The 21673-nt window shown below is 41.9% G+C and overlaps 1 protein-coding gene across 1 annotated transcript in view; it reads left to right on the top strand.

The window, feature by feature from the left end:
- Positions 1 to 21630, top strand: part of LOC308295502 (kinesin-like protein KIFC3) — a gene marked incomplete at its 5' end in the record, with an annotated part of 29494 nt that extends 7864 nt beyond the window's left edge. The window contains 15 exons of the mRNA XM_080738553.1: positions 3991 to 4163; positions 4643 to 4708; positions 5523 to 5660; positions 7414 to 7611; positions 8299 to 8472; positions 8897 to 9044; positions 9353 to 9483; positions 9976 to 10087; positions 13104 to 13285; positions 13758 to 13862; positions 14211 to 14341; positions 15324 to 15444; positions 15741 to 15870; positions 18406 to 18635; positions 18900 to 21630. Coding sequence (XP_080594679.1) covers positions 3991 to 4163; positions 4643 to 4708; positions 5523 to 5660; positions 7414 to 7611; positions 8299 to 8472; positions 8897 to 9044; positions 9353 to 9483; positions 9976 to 10087; positions 13104 to 13285; positions 13758 to 13862; positions 14211 to 14341; positions 15324 to 15444; positions 15741 to 15870; positions 18406 to 18635; positions 18900 to 19025 — 2165 coding nt within the window. The 3' untranslated portion in view covers positions 19026 to 21630. The remainder of the gene's footprint in view (positions 1 to 3990; positions 4164 to 4642; positions 4709 to 5522; positions 5661 to 7413; positions 7612 to 8298; positions 8473 to 8896; positions 9045 to 9352; positions 9484 to 9975; positions 10088 to 13103; positions 13286 to 13757; positions 13863 to 14210; positions 14342 to 15323; positions 15445 to 15740; positions 15871 to 18405; positions 18636 to 18899) is intronic.
- Between the last annotated feature and the right edge of the window lie 43 nt (positions 21631 to 21673).

Raw genomic sequence — 21673 nt, 5'->3', positions numbered from 1 at the left:
CTGAGTAATCCCAGGGTTGTTGGACCTTTTGAACTGTAAACATGGCATGCAAAATGTTCCGACTGCAATGTTGCAATCTTTTTGGTGATTCCAACAAATGTTCTTCCCCAGTCAGCACCTGAAAAACTATGTACGCAAAGGAACCCTTGACATTTGTAACATCCAATAACTTGAACTCACTCAAATATATAAATTTCCTTTTTTTGTACCGGAGGCAAGGACTTGATAAGGAATCGGGGTATCAGCCTCTTCATGTGTTTGCACTTCCTCAAAATCATGTCCCTTGATGAAGGTATCCTATTATGATGCCTACTTTGTCATACCTGACAAATTGCCCTGAGCTTCCATCAATTGAAAAAAATAGATGGAATTCAGAGAGTGGAGGGTATGTCCAGTCAGGTTTCTTGCCCTCCCTGCTGCAAAGGCAGTACTTGAGCTCATCAAATGTGGCTGCAAAGCAGGTTACAAGGGACGGTGCAGCTGCTCAAACAATAACCTGCCTTGCACTCTCCTCCCTGCAAATGCTATAGTGGAAACTGTCAACACTATTAGGGAGGACATGTATAGTAGTGAATTTCTTTACAACAACAAAGAGGTGTGTGTGTGTTGTGTTGTCAGTGTGAGTGCAGTGCAATAAATGGACATGTTAGACTGCGCGCCCAAAGTGAGAAGTTGCAATACCTTAATTCTTGCAATCCCTGCAGTAACACCTGTGAACCTGTCTAACACACAAAAATGTAATAAATAATACTGAGAATACTAATAAAAACAGTTAAAAAAAGAAAAGAACTTCCCCATCAAGATACGGCAGGCCCCCTGTAGTAACTCTGAGGACCCCCTAGGGGTCCCGGACCCCCTGTGGAAGACCCCTGGGTATTTGCTACTACTCATTTTTGCTTTCAGAGCCCAGTTACAACAAATTTAATGCTTCAGTTATGATCTAATTTAACATTGCTCTGGAGCAGGAGCAATGCGATTACTGAAATAGGCTCAGGGGTCTGTTTTGGGGTCCCAGGTGAGGAAAGACCCCAACCAAAAGTCAGAAAGGTTATTCTGGCTGCTTTAAAAGTGTAATAAATGAACTCAGGATGTTTTAAAACCTACAAAACAACTCTAATATTATGAAAATCGGACATTAACTGGCTGGGGTACTGTTCAGAGGCAGCCATCTTGGAAACATGGCAGCCATTTTGATTTTTCAGTGTCTAATGTGTTTTATCATAGGAACAACCCCTAAGGAGTACTTGTGAAAAGTTTTAGGTTTCTTTCCACTTCTGAAGTATTTTAGTGCAAAAATGCATTTATCTGCCCCGCTACATCCATGTAGCTCCCACCGGCGATGTAAAGTAACTAAGTACATTTACTCAAGTACTGTACTGAAAGGGGAAGACCACCCATTTTCAACATTGAAATGTGTCATTAATATACCTTAGAGGAGTTGTGTGGAAATTGAAAAAAGTACCCCTGTGTTGTCTAGAACTGGAAGATTGATTTTGGGGTTTGTATTGTAAAGTACAATGTGATGACATCACACTGTTGTACTTTACAATACAAACCCCAAAATCAATCCAAGAGGGGGAACCTTTTTTTTTTCCAATTTCCACACAACTCCTCTAAGGTATATTAATGACACATTTCAATATTGAAAATGGGTGGTCTTCCCCTTTAAGTACAATTTTGAGGAATTTGTACTTCACTTCAGTATTTCCATAATACTTTTACTTCTACTTCACAAGGCAAATATTATACTTTTACTCCACTACAAATATTTGAAAACTTTAGTTACTATACATTTCATTCAATTATTATAAAACATACATTACCCACTTCAGCCCAATATACATTTTGGCCATTTAAAAATAGACGATCTAGATTTGCTATTTTTAAAAGATTTTAATACATTTGAAAATGTGTGAAATGGGACGTTCTGCATAATGAGTAGCCTACTTTAAGTACATTTTGATACCAATACTTTTGTACTTTTACTTTCAATTTTGAATTCCAGACTTGTAACAGAGTATTTCTACATTACAGTATTGATACTTCCCTTAATTAAAACAGTTGAGTACTTTTTCCACCACTGGCTCCCACTCTCGTTTCCCAGAGCTACTACTGGCACATCACACCTCACTGAAGCCTTATTTATACCCAAATAGAATAGACTAGAGTCTGCACACTCGACTGGTTCAAACCCCAAGGGTATCTTTTTTATTGAGGTTTTGAGGTTTCGAGGCTGGTAGTGCAGCTCTTCCTCAGACAAGAATACTAAAGGAAGACACACCTATTAGAGTAGTCTACTAAACTGGGTCAGCTGACAGGTAATCTAAATAAAAAATATCAGAGCTTGATCCAGTGTACAGAGTACAGACTCTATTCTATTTGTTTTTTACTATTATCTATTTAGTTTTTCATGACTATATTCTATTTTGATGTCTGTGTTTCTACCCAACACTTGGTATTTTTGGACTTCAGATGTACATGCTGCATTTACATGTAGCTATTCGAAAACAGCAGATCTACAAGATCACAAGGCATTGCGTCTATGACACCTTGTGAGCTTGTAGCTTCTGTTTTCTGCGTGCAACACCGTCGTACGATGGAGCATGAATTAAGCATGGATTTAATTACCGAACAACCTGGTGAAGAGAATCCATTGTGACCATAGGCTGATGAATCATTCACACGGAGGAATGGATTAAAACGCTGTGGGGCAGGCAGGCACGTTGCTCACGTCTCTTCGGCTTTCTGTTGAACTTTAGCAAATCATTTGAGCATAATGGACATTTGGATTTGCAGGCTCCTCACACACATTACACATAAGCCCCAAAGATTAACCACTTAAGGCTTAAGCCCTACAATATACTCATTCGTACTATCAATAGCGAAAAAAGCTGATTTACAAGCTGACAACGTGTCACGATGTGATATGACTTTTCTTTATAGTGTAAACGTTTCAGACATTTTGGGGACATTTTCATAACATTGTTAATTGTGTGCCTAGAATGACATGTCCAAAATGGAGACCAAGGTTGAAAGTGGTTTTAAAAAAGTGGTGTAAGAGATTAAAACAATAAAATAAAGAAAGTGTAGAATATAGGTCATAGGTGGTACTGGTAGCCTTACACGTGAGACAAAGTCAGCCCACACTCCATCATGTGTGTGTTGTTGCTCTGGGGAGTTGTAAAAATGGGAACACACCAACAACAGTGTTACCTACACTGCAGTATACTGTGACAACGTTGTGTGTGCAAGAGCTTTAAGTGCATACGGACAGTGCTTCATTAATATTTACTCATACAAGTATTCAAACGTCCTTTGTGGCATACAGTCTTAAATGGAAAAAGACCTACATACAGATAACAGGTCAAGAGAGGCTTAAGGCACGAAGACTGACACTATTTCTGGTTGGTCTAATATGAAAATGAGTTGGGGGGGGGGGGGGGGGGGTGATAACATAGTAATGATTCTGCTTGCTGCTGCTGCTGCTGCATGATGATTCATTTCCTTGTTTTAAATCAGGGTTCATAAAGTGATCTAACTAACAAACTAGAAGCAGTGCTCTTCCGAGCACAGGTCTCCGCCAGGTCAGGTAGATTATTGTGGCCTCCTGGTTGCGCTATAACAGGCCAATGTGAAAGATGTGGGGCAGAGGTTCTGAATTGGCATCCAGGGATTGTGTGTGCACAGTTTGGCAGAGACCGGGCCAATGGTGCCGGAGATTAGCTGGTAACAGACAGACGGATGGACGGACAGACAGACGGACACACACACACACACACAGACACACACACACACACGGACGGACGGACACACCTACGGACGGACAAACGGAACGGACGGACGGATGAAAATGGGGCAAAACCCGAAACATAGTCTCGACCATGCCTTTCGGCCTGGTGGAGACAATTAGTGCGTGATTGAAACGTAGGGCTCAAAAACGTAGGGCTCAAAACCCCAGTTGCTGATGCTGCTGCTGTGGTGTCCCTGCAGGTGAGTGCAGCAGTGATGCTGGGAGCCTGGCTGGGCTCCACAGGCTGGTGCAGTCCCTGTCCGGCCTGCAGGGGGAGCGCAGTCAGCTGAGGGGAGAGCTCCGTCTGCTGCAGGCCCAGCTGGAGCAGAAGGACCAGGACAGACACTCCCGCATCCAGGCATTCCAACAGCAGGTACCTGTTCTGACGCTTTCTTTATCCATGTCAAATCTGGTCTATTACTCCAGTGGTTCTCAACCTTTTCAGGCCGTGACCCCCAAAATAATCATATTTTAACTGGGGACCCCACCACCCTACGAGCACTAAGAATTGAGGCATTACATTTGTATGACACAGTTCTATTGTGAATAGAATAGCCGATCTACATGATCACAACGCCTCATGTTGTGAAGCGTTGTGAGCATGTAGATCGGCTATTTTCACAATTTCAGCCTCTAATATTTTACAATTTGACCAATGTTGAATTTGTCATTTTAGATGTATTAAAAAGTCCTTAAATTGTCACTTTAGAAGTCATAACTCACAGTATCACTCAGTGTGCTACTCATAAGTGACTTTTATGCAGTTGTGTGGCCTAAATGTAAGTTGTTTATTACCATTTTAATATCGTGTCACTCACTTACAGTTTTCAACCTCTACCATTTCCACTGCAGATCGACGAGCTGAAGAGTGGTATTGAGGAGCGCGAGGAGGAGCTGTCCCGGCTGAGAACTGACTCTGTAAGCACCACACACACACACGCGTGCAGCCGTGCACAGAACACACACACACACACACACACACACAAAGTCAAGTCAAATGTATTTATTTAGGACATTTCATGCGACAGGTGTAGGCACGTCACACGACGTTCTTCAAAATAAAAACTAAAATAGGCAATTAGGTAAAACATGACAAACAAAATAGATAACACTTATAAGACGAGAATGTGTTGCAATGAAACAAAAGAATAAGACCTTGAACCTGAATAAAAACACATACACAACACGCACAAGCAACACACATGTGTGCACACCCGCACAGTCACACGCAGGTTTTCAGCCTGATCAGATAGACTTCAATTATACAAATGAAATACATGAAAGACTTCAAAAAGTATAACATACTGTATCTTGCTTTTGGGCAAAAACCTTGTATCTCCATGTTTTCAACTTTTAGTGTTTTTGTCCTACTGAGTGTAGCACAAAGGTAGGGCATTGTGAGCTTATAGATCTGATATTTTCAGTATTTTATTTTTAAAATAATAATAAAAAAGGAATGGTATTCACTCGACAACGACAAGACGTGACATGTGGCCTACTGGCAGTGTGCACTACAAATTTGGTGCCAATCTGTCCAGCGGTTTGTGATATTGACTCTGGACACACAGATAAGACACTCACACAAGCTGACTGACCCTTAGGTCTGTAGGCTCCAGGGATCTCCCTGTTTGCGGGGATCAACAGGCCATAACTGAACGTGATATCTTGATGTATTTGCTCATGGGAGGATCTCATTGTTGTGTGTGTGTGTGTGTGTGCTGTATGTTGTCAGGGTGTGACGGACTCAGAGAAGCGGGTGTTGTGTCTGTCAGCAGAGAATGACAGTCTGAAGCAGAGTCTGAGCGTCACGCAGGGCCTGCTCCAGCAGTTGTCAGCCATACCCTCCCAGTCCAGCTCTATGCTCATGAAGGTAAGACCACCTCTCATCTCAGTTACACATGCATGGATTGGATTCATGTTCTCAGTCGCCACCACTGATTTCAGTCATATTTGGATTCCATAGAGGCCAAAACTTACTTCTTTCTCTTGGCTAACTCTTGGCTTTCTCTAAAGGATGATTTATACATTATACGTGCTAATCCTTTCTAACCCATGTGGCTGTTAAAGTGAAGCACTACAGTAATAAGGGATATTATTACAATATTTTAAGATGAAAGAGTATGTGAATTCGTCTTGGCTGTATGTAGAACAGCAAGAACATACCGTAGGTTTAGAACAATAATCATGAAATTGTATAAATTGTGCTAATAGTTTAGGAAACAGAGCACTGCTGTTCCATCATGCTGTTTCACAAACTGCAGATTGGGGCTTGGCCTAACAAAACCTTTCAGCCTTGAGGCAGCTTTTGCATGGATCCCTGTGCATGAGTCATGACAAACTCGAGGATCAAATCTTGATCCTCGAGTAAAATTGCTTGTTTGTGAAGAAAAAGAATAATTCAAATTGTTTGGAAAAATTAAGAATGCTATTATTCTAATGATCAATGATATAATTAATAACAGCTGAAGTTCCACACAAACAATATGAAAACAATGCAATATTATTAGAATGAATTAAAACTACTGTGGAAAGACAAATAGGCCACACAATAATCCAGTGCAAGACCAGGGGCAATTCTATAATATGGACTTTTGTCAAACCAAATATACAGATTGGTTTGTCAAAACGGTGACACAACGTCTAATGGTGGAATGCCCAAGGCCTAGAAAACTAATTAAAAGTTTAATATTGTGTTGTTGTCCATGCCCTGGATATTTATGGGAAAGAAAAAAGAAAAGAAAAACATTTAGCAAAAGCATGGCATTTTTTAATTAACCAATAATTGAATGAATATGAATATGCCGATTCATTTAGTCCCCAGAACAAAATTAGACCTAGGATATTCAAATCAGTTCAACGATATCCAAAGTAAATGCGTCTGAATTGAAAGTACAATGGTCAGTGTGTAGACTGAGGAGTTCACTGCTGGACTGTGATGTCTCATTGTGTTCTCCATCATACAACAGTGACACCCACAAAAGCTCAAAAGCGATCTGCTATTTTAGATGTGCCTCACCGTCGTATGACAAAGTATTATCTCCTTTTAACTTTTTTCTATTAAGACAGACAGTAAGACAGCTGAGAGGTAAACCTGTAGGTGAGGCAACAGCAAGGCAGGGTGGGAATCCATACCAGTGCAGCAGGGATCTGGATGTGAGCGCTTCAATCAACACACTATTGATGTGTCCAAGAAAAAACAATCATTTCAACATAGCTGGTGGCAAACACTTTATAATGGAAATGTCACGTGAATGGATTGAGCTGCAGTTGTAGGGACTCGGTAGCAAAAGTCCCAGTCAAATTTGATTTACAATGCATTTTCGATACGCGTAAATGTACAGTGCACAGTGACACTTTGGCAGAGCTAGGTTTGGGTTGTTTAGTAACCTTGCCATGGTAACTCCACATTTTGGCGAGATATTCTTGATATCCAGATTCACGAATCAAGGCTGAATTCATTGTTCACATGATCATACTCAAATTAATAAAAAAAAAATCGAGCAATCACGCTATGCTTTGGAAAATGGTATGCAGTAATGTGAAGTATAACATAACGTCAGTTGTGCCGTAGCGGACACCCATGGCATCTAGTACATTAGAGACTGTTGTTTCTTGTTGAACAGGAGAATGACAACCTACGCTGCAGGGTGCAGCAGTTAGAGTTAACTCTCCAGCAGAGAGCCGAGCAGCTCTCTCGTCTGGAACGAGAGAGCGAACAGAGCGATTGGAGGAGAGCAGAGGAGCTGAGGAAACGAGAAGAACGAGTGAGGGAATTACAACTAGAGCTGGACAGAGAGAGAGGCAAGGAGCCGGTTGTTAAGGTAATTATCATTAAACTTCCTAACTTTATATCTATCAACAAAGGCGATCATCTGTCAGCGTGCACTAGATTGATACCAAAATATGTAGACATGTTAATCTTCCTTAATAAAGAAAGGTATTATGTTTCTTATTAATGAACTGGCAAATGCATTTAACCCTTCTTTTACCGTAAAGTATTTTTTAAGGTGTGACAATAAAGTATTTCTGAGATTCTGAACCGGACCAATCTTTGTTAATAGGCCGCTTACTGCATATATGCTGCGTAGAGAGAGAATATGGTGCTATTATTATTATTATTATCAATATTATTAGTCTAAAATAAATTAATATCAACCATTCCAATAAATGTTTATTCTGTTTACATGCATATTTAATGTTGAGTTGGGTATGTGGGTCATCATAACTATGTTACAAAGACAGATTGTGACACATGCCACGCATGTGTGTGTGGCCTACCAAGCACTGAAACAAGTTTGTTTTTAAAATCAATGGCTGGCAAAGATCTGCGCTCTGCGGAAAGCACAAGCAGTTGTCACGCACTGATGAAGCCCAGAGGGCTGAAAGCATTCTGTTTTCAAGTCTGAACCAAACACTGAATCCAGAGTGTGATCACTACCTGGATATACACTGGTAGCGATCAAATCCCATCCAAGTACTAACCAAGTACTTCTTCCCTCCCACTGCAGTATGTGACTCAGACTGTGGAGGTGGACGCACCTGCCACTCTGAAGCAGCTGTCCAAGAGCAGGCAGCGGAACGAGCTCCTGTCAGAGAAGCTGACTAATCAGAATGAGCGATGTAAACAGTTGGAGGAACAAATCAGGAAATCTGATGAACACAGCTGTAATCTGCAGCACAAGGTAATGAAGGACAGAATGTAGTGTTGTGTTGTTTGTATTCGTCCCTTAATGTTGAGTACTGATTAAGTAGTAAGAAAGTTGTATATAAAATGATTCAACAACACAAGTTATCTCCAATTCTTATGACGCCCACTGCGATAAACTGCATCCGCAGATAAAACTTTTTTTTTATCAAAGTCAAAGAAATTGGTGGTGAGTTGTTCTATTTCCTCTTGGCCTTTAATTGATGTGTTCTAACATTTTCAATGCAAAAAATATGAAATATGTCAATAATCTTCTAAATTTTATTTCAATTATTTTCTCTCCTTTCCAATTGGCCTCCCTGGCACCCGCTGGTGGCCCCTACTTTGAAAACCACTGTTCTATGGCACATTATCAACTCACCGTGTCAAATTCCTCGCGTGATCAATAATGTGATTTCCAGATTGCAGCGTACGAACGAGAGATCTGCAAACTGCGAGAAGAGCTCCTGAAGGAGATCGGTCATCTGGAGGAGAGGAAGGAAGAGGCTGTGAAGGCAGCAGCCAGCTGCTCTGCAGAGCACTTCCAGGACCTGCAGGACCAGTTCTTCTGTGAGTAAAGACCTCCGTAGTTACAGTTCAGCCAAACAGCACAATTGTCCTGTTGCATAATAGCAAATTTCACATTAATATGTATCACAATCACAAATGTACTTAGACTATATCATGGTTGGGTAATGTAGGTACAGTATAGATTTCAGTATGATTTTTAATGTAAAGATACACCTGTGAGGGCATCTGAGCCCTACCATAAGTGTCCATTTTTACTGCTGGTAGATCTACTATGTTTGGTGCGTGACACTGTTGCACAACAAAGCATAAATGAGGCATACTGTAAGAGTTTTTGGTGTGTTGGGCAGGCTTGCAGAAGCGTCTGACAGCACTGCCCCCCACCCTGCGCACCATGAAGACAGACTACGCCAGCCTGAGGACCCAGGTCCGAAACTTCTCCGACTTCTATGGAGCAGCTGTCACCGATGCCAAGAAACAGGTCAGCTGCTCATGGCCCTGCCCTGGCATCCCTATTTTGGCATGTCATTGTGTCATTGTTGGAAGAAAAAAGAAAAGAAAAAACATTTCAACATCTTAATTTTGAAAATGTTTATAATTGCAACAGTAGGGAGGAGTTAGTATCAAAACCTCTGCCTCTGTTCGTTCTGAGATTGTACCCAATGCCTCCCTGCTTGGCACTCAACAGCAAGGGTTGGATTGGGGGTTAGCCAGTGCCATTCTAGCGTTATGTCCAGGGGATGTACATCAAGATGCCTCACACTAAGGAACCACAATACCTGACCTATGGGCCACATGGCTCGGGAACAATTGGTTACCAAAGCTACTTACTTACTCAAGATGGTGTCATTTATTCTTAGAGTTTGGAAGAAGTATTGTGAAGATTGTTATTTGAAATTGACTGTTATTACATTTATATCGTTAGTAAGGTTGGTGCACAATGCCATCGATTTCTCTGTTTTCTTGACTGCAGATTTCGGCAGCCATCAGTGAGATGTCTGAGGCAAATAAAGATCTACTGGAGAAGTACAGGAAGGAAGTGGCGCTGCGCCGGAAGTACCACGAGCAGCTGGTAGAACTCAAAGGTACGGTACGGAGGTAGAAGAGATGAAAACATGAGCTGTGGTTCTCAACAACAATTTATGGGTCCTGAAATGATCTGATAGTGGCATGTAAAAATATGCTTTTCAGAATAGAGCAATATTTTGTTATTTTATTACTTCACGATCTTTGCAAATCTTTGCTCCAACTATGAAACTAATTGAGGAAAGCTGCTGTACTGTATAACCATTGCATGACAATACGTCAGTGGTATCCAATGACATGCCTTGAATGGAGTGTATGCAGGTTTTGTCATTGTCTCCACCAGCCGAAGGCAGGGGGAGAGTATGTTTTCGCCCCTGTCCGTGCGTGCGTCCGTCCGTCCGTCCGTCCGTCCGTCCGTCCGTCCGTCCGTCCGTCTGTCCGTCCTCTGAGTTTGTTAACAGCTAATCTCCGGCGCCGTTGGCCCGGTCGCTGCCAAAATGAGCACACACATTCCCTGGATGCCAATTCAGAACCTCTGCCCCACATTTTTCAAATGGCCCTGTTCTAGCGCCACCATGAGGCTGATGTTTTCAAAACACATTTCTGTACACTACTCCTACAGATTTTGTCCAAAAATCACGCAAATCGGTAGACAGCATCTCTACAGTCATGTGATCGACACGGATCTGTCTGATTGTCCATATTCCATCCTGATTGGCTGATATTGGCTTTCAAAGTTTGTAAGATTGGTCCATTTTGGACAAAATGCCTCAAATCACAAATGCAGAGTGCAATTAACATGAAATCGCGCACACACGTTCCCACTAGGCCCAGGAAGAAATGCCACTTCAAATTTTTGAAATCAGCCTCATGGTGGCGCTATAACAGGCCAATTCGTGGTTTTACCTATAACTCCACCGATCAGTTTCAAACTTTGTAAGCGCACTCCCTATAGGCCAAGGAAAAACCCTCTCCTTGCATTTTTCACATCAGCCTTTTATAGCGCCACCAGGAGGCCGACTTATGTAAGACACATTTTTGGATATTACTCCTTCAGATTTTACCCAAAATTAACACAAATCAGTACACAGTATCTCTACAGTCATATGATCATGACGGATCTGTCCCGTATTAAATATTCCATCCTGATTGGCTAAGATTGGCCTCCAAACTTTGCAGGATTGATCCGTTTCAAACAAAATGCCTCAAATCAAACACAGCATGCAATTGTAATGAAATTGTGCACGCACATTCGCAAAAGGCCAAGGAAGAAATTACACTACAAATGTTCAAATCAGCCTCATGGTGGCGCCATGAAAGGTCTAAGATTGGTGAAGAACACATGCCACCCTTTTTACATTGGCCTATTATAGCACCACCAGGACGCGTGGCCTGGTGGAGACCTGTGCTCGGAAGAGCACTTATTCTAGTTCAGTACTGTTTCTACTGATTTGATTAATTAGCACACTAGAGAAGTGGGTTAATTATAAAACATTTGCTCAAATCACAGAACCATATACCATGGCTCTGAAGCCTGTTATCTTCCTATGTCTCCAGGGCAATTTGTTTATTTTTAGACCACAATTCTTATACGAGACAACTCTAAGATGACCCAATGTTATTTTCCATAGATAAATTAGACTAGTCTAAACGTAAATATTGCATAGTAGATTATTTTCGTCGGTGACTACTTTCTTATAGAAATTATTGTTGTCATTAAAAACAATTTAGGCATTTAGCAAACTCTCTTTCCAGTGTGACTTAGATGTGCGAGATCAGAGTAACCAGAGTAAACATGAACCATAAGTCAACAAACAACAAGGTAAATAGTGACATAAGTAGAGTGCAAAGATAATGTGGTGCTTCAAAGAAACTATGATACCGGACCAATAGCTATACATCAAATCTAGCATCTCTCTTAACAAAATCCCATTTAAGTAACATTCTTAACATTTGTGGTCAAGAATAAACTGATAAACAAAAACAATAAATAACAAAGACATGTGAACAAGTGAACAAAATGTCTGCATAGTAAACTAGCATCTATCAAGAGGTGACAAGAAGGGAAGGGATACAAGGAGAGAGAGACTGGGGAGGTCAGTTTTCCGACTGTGGCGGAAAATTGGGAATTTGGGAGTGAGGGTCCCAATTTTCACAAACATTCTGACTGTGTCTGAAGTAAGAGTGTGTCTTGACTGCAGACACACTCTCACCCACAGCCATTGTATAAAAGCAATAACTCAATCCAGACCTTGGTATATTGTCTTTATATCACACCATTGTCAGAAGCCTTTGGGCATGTGCATTGGACCAAACACAACACTCCCTTAAGTGTGATATAATGACAATATACCGTGGCCTGGAGTGAGTTATTGCTAAGTGAACCACATTCACCATCTGTGCGCTGTACCTTGTCGACAGCACTGGGACAGAATGTTATTGTTGTTATTTCATTTCTGCTTCAATCATGGTCAATGCAATATTTATCTCCCATTGTGAAGTCGGGAACCACTGTAATAACCTTCCATCAGCCCAGCATATGAGTATTTGTGTGCAATTATAAATGAACTGATGTACTGCATTTAGTGATGTACTGCTTTTTTTAGTCTTCAGACTATTCAAAGCACTTTACTATATACCTCATGTTCACAGTCACACACCCATGGCAGACATGCAAGGTGCTAACCATTTCATCGGGAGCAGTTACTGTTGGTGTTCAGTATCTTGCTCAAAGGCACTTCTTGACACCAATAGGAGTTGACATCGAAACGAACCTTCCAGTTCCCAGAGTACCGCTGGGCCACTGTCGCTCCTACATACAACATGTTATACCACTAACCGTGTCCTGTGTTCTTGGGCATTTCCTGTGGGCGGCAGTAACTTACTGTAAGCATATTGGAATCGTAAGGTTTCCGGTTCAATCCCCGGCTCCTCCTAGCGACATAAGTGTCCTTGAGCAAGACGATGAACCCATAGCTGCTCCCTATGAGTGGATCGGTGCCTTGCATGTTTTCCTGCACCGTCAGTGCACATGTGTGAGTCACGTGAACGTAATGCACAATGTTTACCATTTAGGCAACATCCGTGTGCTGTGTCGTGTGAAGCCTGTGCTTAAAGAGGACCAGCATGAGGAAGGACAGTCAGTGGTCGTGACTACGGACCCCCACAACGAGTCGGCTCTCAACGTCTTGAATAAAGGAAAAGGAAAAGTCTTTGAATTGGACAAGGTCTTCCACCCACAGGCCACCCAAGAAGAGGTATCGGAGAAAATAAATCAATATGTTAAAATAACAAATGCAATTCTGTTTGTAATCAGTTGATAATGTAACCATTATATTGCTTTCAGGTCGCTACTCACCATAAAGGTCATAGTCAGAATTGATGATGGTTTTTGGTGGATTTTTCTTGAAACTTGGTGGGAATGATTAGTAGGTTGCCCCGAAGAGATTATTACATTTTGGATTGAAAAGGTCAAAAGGTCAAGCTCAAAATCAAGAGATATAATATAAGAGATGTTGGTGCATGTATAGGGTGTACAGCCCAGTTGCATTTGTTTAACCACTACAGTATATCAGGTATAAAAAATAAACTAATAAATAATGTGATTTAAGTAGTTAATATTTGCCATTGTCTTGTCTTAGATCTGTATCTGTCCCAGTGCTGCTTCAAAATCCCTGAGAGCTACATTGTATGTAAAAAAGGTCTTATTGTTTAATTCTGGTATTTCAGGTATTTCAGGAGATTGAGCCTTTGGTGACTTCCTGTATTGACGGCTACCATGTCTGCATATTTGCTTATGGGCAGACTGGCTCTGGGAAGACCTACACCATGGAGGTGCGTTACTTCACAAAGTCATTACAATCCTACAATAATCAAATGAAACGTCATAGTGCGCTATGACTCTGTGGAAGGATAAATATCAGTGCATGCAGATCAGCCTATGAAAGAGTTATTATTACCGTGCAGGAACATGAAAGTCCATACTGTGATCCTCTTAAATACCTAGCAGATCTACAAGATAGAAGATCTTGTAGACAAATGTCACAGCGGTGCGATGCATTGTGAGCTGGTAGAATGTCTATTTTTGGCATGCGTTACTGGTGTGCAGCTTAGTATGACTCAGACATTACGCAGCCCGCGAGTCAAAACAATGATACCTATTTTTCCCACTGTGGTTACCAGGGCAGTGCGGAAAACCCAGGCATCAACCGGAGGGCCCTCAAACATTTGTTCAATGAGATCGAGGACAGGAAGGACATGTGGTCATACACAGTCACTGTCAGCTCCGTGGAGATCTACAACGAGGTGCTCAGGTATGGGGAGCATTTCTGGAGGAATAGCTCTTAGTATACAATCAATGTTGTACCTGGTAAAGAGTATAAATATCATATTTTAATTTGCACATATGACAACTTGTGAAGGTGTAAATTAATGTGAATCGCCATAAATTACAGTAATTGTCTTTTGATGTATGGATGAATGCACAGCCTCTTAACACACTTTGGTACATTGCCGATTGCACGTTGTAGGAATATCACCTGTTATACTTCTATTTTTGAGCGGTGGTCACAACGCTCCTATACGTGGCCGTGTGTGTGGGTCTGTCTGTCTCCGTCCGTGTATGTAGCCTAAACTTCGGCGCGTAACTAGTGCCGCACCATTTACGCCACTCGCGCAATATATACATCAAAATGTGCGGCTCGGCCGGGAATGGTGTGCTATTACCTTTCGTTCCGATCCGCCTTACCATGCCGACGTAATCGGCAAAAAACAACGCTTAATTGTCCCCATTGACTTATAATGGGACAATGCAAGAAATCACTTTCAAATATTTTTCTCTCGTAAACCATAGGAGCTACAGTTTCAAACCTCGGAGAGGAGATTCATAATGATTTTAAGAATGAATCGAAAAATAATTACATCACTCGGCCTCATGGTGGCGCTATAACGGCCCACTTTACGTTTTGCCCCGTAACTCTTGAACCGTAGATCGGAAAATTAAAATTATTTTTTCCCTGGATTCCTTGGGTCATATAGGCCACGCCCATTTTGCCAGGATAGATTTTCCGCCATCTTGAATTTTCTCCAAAACACACTTTTTGCTCCTTTTCCTACATATTTTCTTCAAATGTCACAAAAATCGGTACACATGATCTATGAGGTGGGTAAACCACCGCTCAGTTCACACGGGTGTGATTTTTTTATTTAATTATTCAACCCCAAAAGTCATTTTCTTTGCATACCAGTGATGATAATAAAGTCATAGCAGTTACAGTAATTGTTGTTTGCTTACAGAGACCTGCTCAGTAAAGACGGGGAGAAGCTGGACATAAAGATCAACCCAGATGGAACAGGCCAGCTGCATGTTCCAGGCCTCAGGGTGGTCGAGGTCAAGAGCTTTCAGCACATCAAGAAGGTAATACACATGTTTATCTACTCAAATTAAAGCAGCCTTTATTTTGTATAATTTCTAATTTGGTATGGGTTAGGGTTTGTGCTAATTAGGTAATTCTAATTTGTGCTCAGTGTCCCATGCCGAAAATAGCCAGTCTACAAGATCACAACGTGTCGCCTGCGTTGTGAGCTTGTAGATAAAATACTTTCAGACTATTATTATTATTTTTGCAGGCATAGAAAAGTCAGAAGTTTTCAGTTAGTGTTTGTTGTAAAGGAACAGTGATGACTAATGGTTGTGTCTGTGTGTTTGCCAAGCTCTTAGCCACAGCACGCCGAAACCGCATCACCTTTGGCACACAGATGAACCAGCACAGCTCCCGTTCCCACGCTCTGCTCTGCATCAGTGTACTGGGCACTGACCTGGCCAGCGGAGCCAAAACCACTGGTCAGTCTCACTCTGGCACTTTGAAGCCCTTTCTATCTACAGTATATAAATCTAGAACTGTGTTTGTGTGTGTGTGTTTCGGCTTCGGTTCCACTCTTTGACAACAGAATGAAAAACAATGCTGGTATAAAGAACCATTCGCACTGCGCACTACGTATATAAACATATCGTTTTGATAATTGTTTGAAAAGTTGACACCAACTATAAAAACAAATACAATGGTGAATTATTGTTACCCTTATAGTTATATATTATTGCGACCGTAGGTCGCAGTTAACTATGGAAACCGGCACATCTTGTCCACGTATCTCTGTCTGTCTTTCTGTCTGTCTGTATGTCACGCCTGACACTGTGGTTCCCCTGACACATCACTGTGACATCACAAGCTCAGAGCAGGGATAACGCCTGATACTGTGGTTCCCCTGACACATCACTGTGACATCATAGGTGACATCACAGTCAGATACTCAGAGCAGGGATCTCCATATATGGGAATAAACAGGTGTCATCACAGTGGTGTGGATGGTTCAGACAGGGATCTCCATGTATGGGCATAAAATGTATTGTATGTTGTGATGTCATGGGAACCACTCTAACAGAATCCCTTTTATGCCCATATATGGAGATCCCTCATCAATATTAAGCCCATATCTAACAGGACTTCATATGGGAATGCCCATATATGGAGGAAGACAGCCCACATCTGTGTGGCTGGTTCAGACAGGGATCTCCATGTATGGGCCTGAAAGGGTATGATGTCAGATGTGATAGACGTCATAGGATTTTCACGTAACGAATAACTGAGTAAGCATGTTTGGGGTCTCACAGCATATCTCCATATACAGTACATGGATCTCCATATATGGGTAACTGGTCCGATATACAGACAGCCAAGAAATGGCGTGACCTCGCGAGGTCGTATGTCGCCCTGAGGCGTCTTACTAGTATAGTAACTTAGTAAGCTCAGTAGGAATGGCACTTGTGAGCGAGCGTGCGTGCCCGCAACTGGTGGCAGCCCACATCGAGTCACCAAAAGAAATCACACCAGTGTGAAGTGAGTGGTGCTGATGATGATACAGGATAGGACATACGACTTCAGTATTTGATACAATGGAAAAACACATGGACATACGTATTGGAGCGGTTAGCACCACTCAAAAAAGGGTGAAAGTATTATTTTTTCCCCTTTGTTTTTACCACCTTTTTTGTGTAGAAACAGGAACTCGGTTTAGCTCCTCCCCTTTCTTAGTTCTCTTCCTCCCGAGTGCTTCTGTGTTTATTCCTAAACCCTACATGTTTAGGGCAGGGGTGCTGCTGTTAGCAGAATCTGTCTTGAGAGATTACTGTATGACTGGTGGAGCCACCTGGAGCCTCAAAGCCTTTATTACAATGATCTACTACAGTGGTTCTCAACCTTTCTCAGGCCGCGACCCCCACAATAATCATATTTTAACTGGGGACCTCCCCACCCTGACGAGCACAAGAGTTGAGGAATTACATTTAGTAAAACACGCTTCTATCAAACATATAATTTTCCGAATGTCTGTCCGTCCGTCCGTCCGTCTGTCTGAGTGTTCGTCTGTAACAGTGTTTCTCCTCAGTGGCTGGAGCAATTGATCTGAAATCGCATCACCATTAGCATATGAACACACCTGACATAACTGTGAAGCCCGTTTGTCACTTTCACAAATCGTATGCTGTATATTAGCATTTTTATGGTGTATCTATATCTATTCTGCATCTAGCTTGAGGCATATCTATTCTGCATCTAGCATGAGGCAACATGTTTAACCAGCTCTGTGTGTGTGTGTGTGTGTGTGTGTGTGTGTGTGTGTGTGTGTGTGTGTGTGTGTGTGTGTGTGTGTGTGTGTGTGTGTGTGTGTGTGTGTGTGTGTGTGGGCGGGCGGGCGGGCGGGCGTCTGTTGTCTGGCCCTGTTACAGATTTTGTCCAAAAATCATGCAGATCAGTACACAGTATCTCTGTAGCCATTAAACGAAACGGGTATTTCTTACATTGATGCTCCTACATATTATCATGCAAGCACCAGTTAAAGTTACTTTCCATCCCTCATATACTGTGTGCACGAGTGCACACCCCATAACCCACACACTGCACATCATTTCAGAGCTCATATCTTTGAACGGGTAAGGACTAGTTGTGATAATAGACGATCTACATGCTCAGTAAGTCACAACGGGCGTTGTGAGCATGTGGATCTGCTATTTTTGCAATTTCTTCCTTTAATATTTGACAATTTGGCCAATTTTTAATTTGTCATTTAAGAGGTATTAAAAAGTCCTTAAATTGTCACTTTAGAATGTGCATATACCCGCTATTCACTTAAACTTTTATGTTGGTTTGTTCACTGTTGAGTGAGACAACATTGTTGCACAATACGTTAATCATCTGGGGACCCCCCAAAATAATTTGGGGACCCCCCTGGGGGTCCTGACCCACATGTTGAGAACCGCTGATCTACTACATTAGATGTACTGTAGAAGGAAGAAAAAGTAATCGTATTTTTTTTTCCTCAGGTAAGTTGAACCTGGTGGACCTGGCTGGCTCAGAGCGGGTGTGGAAGTCTGGTGCTGAGGGAGAGCGGCTGAAGGAGGCTCAGAACATCAACCGCTCCCTGCTGGCTCTGGGGGACGTCATCCAGGCCCTGAGGGGCCGACAGACACACATTCCCTTCAGGAACTCCCGGCTCACCTACCTGCTGCAAGACTCTCTGGGCAGAGGCAACAAGACAGCTATGGTGGTGCAGGTGTGTGCGCACAGTTCAAAATATTGACGAGATAACATTTGTCATTACCTGAGGCTAAATGAAGTTATTCGAAGACGCATAGAAGAACGATTTAGCCGAAGTGCCAACAAAATCTAAAATAGAATGGAACAGACAAAATCGCTGTTATCTCAGTATTCTTGCTGAATGTTTGCCCCACAATGGGGATGCAAGGGTTCATGTGGTTACGGCATTTCTTTAATCCATCTTTTGGTCTTTCTTTCTGTGTTGGCGTTTGTATCCCAGGTATCTGCCTTGGAGAGTAACGTAGGAGAAACCTTATGCTCATTGAAGTTCGCCCAGAGAGTGTGCAAGGTCGAGCTGGGTCCTGCAGCCAGGAAGATCGAAGCCGGCGGAGGTCAATGTGACTAAAACCACCCATTTCCTTTTTCCAAGGAGGGACCCCGGGGACTCAGACACACAACCAACCAGTGTTTTGCTGTGGACAAACTAAATTACCCAAAATAGCCAAAATAAAGCATATACAGTACAGTAACTTTTTGAGAACACCATGATTTCATGGAGAAGTTTAACATTTTTAGTTCTAAGCAAATCCAGTGATCCTTGATATGCTTGTGCGTGCCCTTGCAGCTTTGGGGAACTTTGCAGCCAATGTCAAACAGCCACAGAGAAACACCCACCCTCTTCCTAAGCAGTCGTAAAGCTATCAGCGGAATCAGATAACTGCTGCTCAAGGGCTACAACCATGGAGGTCTCCACAACATCAAGATTTCCATTTCAAATGGTACACATTTGGGATTAGGTATTTAAGAAGACCACAGTATGGACTTTCATGCTCCTGCCCGCTAATAACTCTTTTATCATTGGCTGATCTGCATGCACCGATATTTATCCTTCCACACTTGAGAGCCAAGATGACCTCAGCCGCACCCACGGCAAACATGTTTGATACTTCCTAGAGTCACAAGAAGTGCTGTTTTCCTATGATCAAATGGACAAAAGCCAGGAGTTCCCATCGCGTCTCTTAAGGCAGTGTTTGTCAACCCATGCATCATGACCCAAAAGTGGGCCATGGGACATTTACACATCAACACAGACTAAGAACAAACTAGATAGATACAAGGGTAAAATCTGGAAACATGACAATTTGTCCAACTAGTGCTTAGTAAAAAAAAAATCACACCCGTGTGAACTGAGCGGTGGTCGTGGAGGCTACTGGGTGGGTGCAGCGGGGTTAGTGTGCTTTACAATGCTGTAGTTTCTTCACACACTCTAATTTATTTGACCCTAAAACATTCAGTTTGTTAATAATAATAATAATACTTGACCACACATGCTGACCCACCCTTCCCCCCTGTGTGTGTGTGTGTGTGTGTGTGTGTGTGTGTGTGTGTGAGAGAGAGAGAACAACAGTGCCCCTCCCTTAACATGTGTGGTCAGAAAAGGTACTGCAGCCTTGAGGCTACATACAGACACGGACGGACAGCCGGACGGCCGGACACACACGGCCACGTATAGGAGACGGTGTGACCACCGCTCAATAACATGTAGGCCTACAGTACTTGTGCTTATTAGAGCAAGGAATAAACACTGAATACCACATTAGTCAACACTATAGGGTTGTGATTTCATGGAGAAGGTAACATTATAGTTCCAGTTGAAAACTACTTAACTACTGTTAAGCCATTTCTCACAAATTGCTGATAACTGCTTCATGTTCAGGTTGGTTCAGCCCAGTGCCAGAGAATCAACAGTTACGTTTTGTGCTTTCGCAGTATTAATCAAATCATGTTTGCTATAACTGTGTTATTTGTGCGCTTCAATTCCAATATGGAATATTTTCTGGAGGTTAGTGTGTAGGGGCATTTGTCATGTAGCAAGATAGGCTATTCATTATTATGCTTACATGTAGACACAATAATCACACAATGCTGTGTAGTTTTGTGAAGTTCAGAAGAGACGGCTTTCTCTTTCTCAGTGATGGGCCTGCATCACTCACTAAGAGAAGAGGAAAGTTGTTGAGAGGAAGCTAAGAGAAGAGGAAAGTTGTTGAGAGGAAGTGGTAACCCTGTGTGATTATGGTGGTTATCTAAATTATTACAGTATAATAAACTGTGCAATATCGTCCTTTAATGGAGGGCCATGTTAGTCTGTGTCAGTGTATCCAGTTATGTATCATGGAGGCCAAGTGCATGCAGGGTTTCACCTGATTTCACCCATTATGTTTCTTTTAAAGATATTAAGTGTAAAGCGAAAACAGGAGGGGGCCTAAATCTCTGAGGGACTCCATCAACTAAGTAAAGGATTTAAGTGAAATGAATGAACGTTTTTAAGAACAAAAACTTGCATACTCAGGCCTCCATAGCATGACTGGACACTCACCCTACTGGTCTATGTGGACAGGGAATGCACTTTATAGTGAAAGAGTGGTGTGTTTATTTTAGAACAGCTATCTTTGTATTACAGTAGCTATCACCAATGAATATACATACATAAAAAAGCTTTGTGATTTGTTCATGTTTCTCTAAACGTATTAACCTGGTCAGCTTATTGGATCAAAGCTAGCATTTGATTCAATAATGTAGCAACTAGCAAGAAATGAATGTTGCAGTACTTATTACTATACATTAAGTTCATCACTTGATGGATTTTTTTATGAATAAATCTTAAGTATGACTGAGTTTTGCCTCATCTTTTTCTTAATTAGCTCTGGTCCAGAGTTCCAGTGAGTTCCCTCTAATGCCCTGCCAGGCTCAGATACAGAACAAGGAATTCCACTGCCCTGCGAGGGCTCGACTTAAAGTAAAAAAATAAAGAAATCTACTTCACTACTCACCTAAACAAAGGCAATTTTGTGTTGTTGAAAGTATATTCTCCCGGGTGGGAAGCCTCTTTCTGTAAAATACTATTTTGGGCAGAAAATCAAATGTCCGCCAGACGGAAATTATTTTGTTTACCCCACAGTGCCCTCTACAGATCTCGTCAATATATATTACCAATAGCATTAAAAATGAGTATTGAAGTAGTTTATTCTTTCTAAGGTCAAGCCCTCGCAGGGC

The sequence above is a fragment of the Nannobrachium achirus genome (genome assembly GCF_963921795.1).
Source record: "Nannobrachium achirus genome assembly, chromosome: 2".
In the NCBI taxonomy this organism is placed as follows: Eukaryota; Metazoa; Chordata; class Actinopteri; order Myctophiformes; family Myctophidae; genus Nannobrachium; species Nannobrachium achirus.
This window is presented reverse-complemented; position numbering and strand designations above follow the sequence as displayed.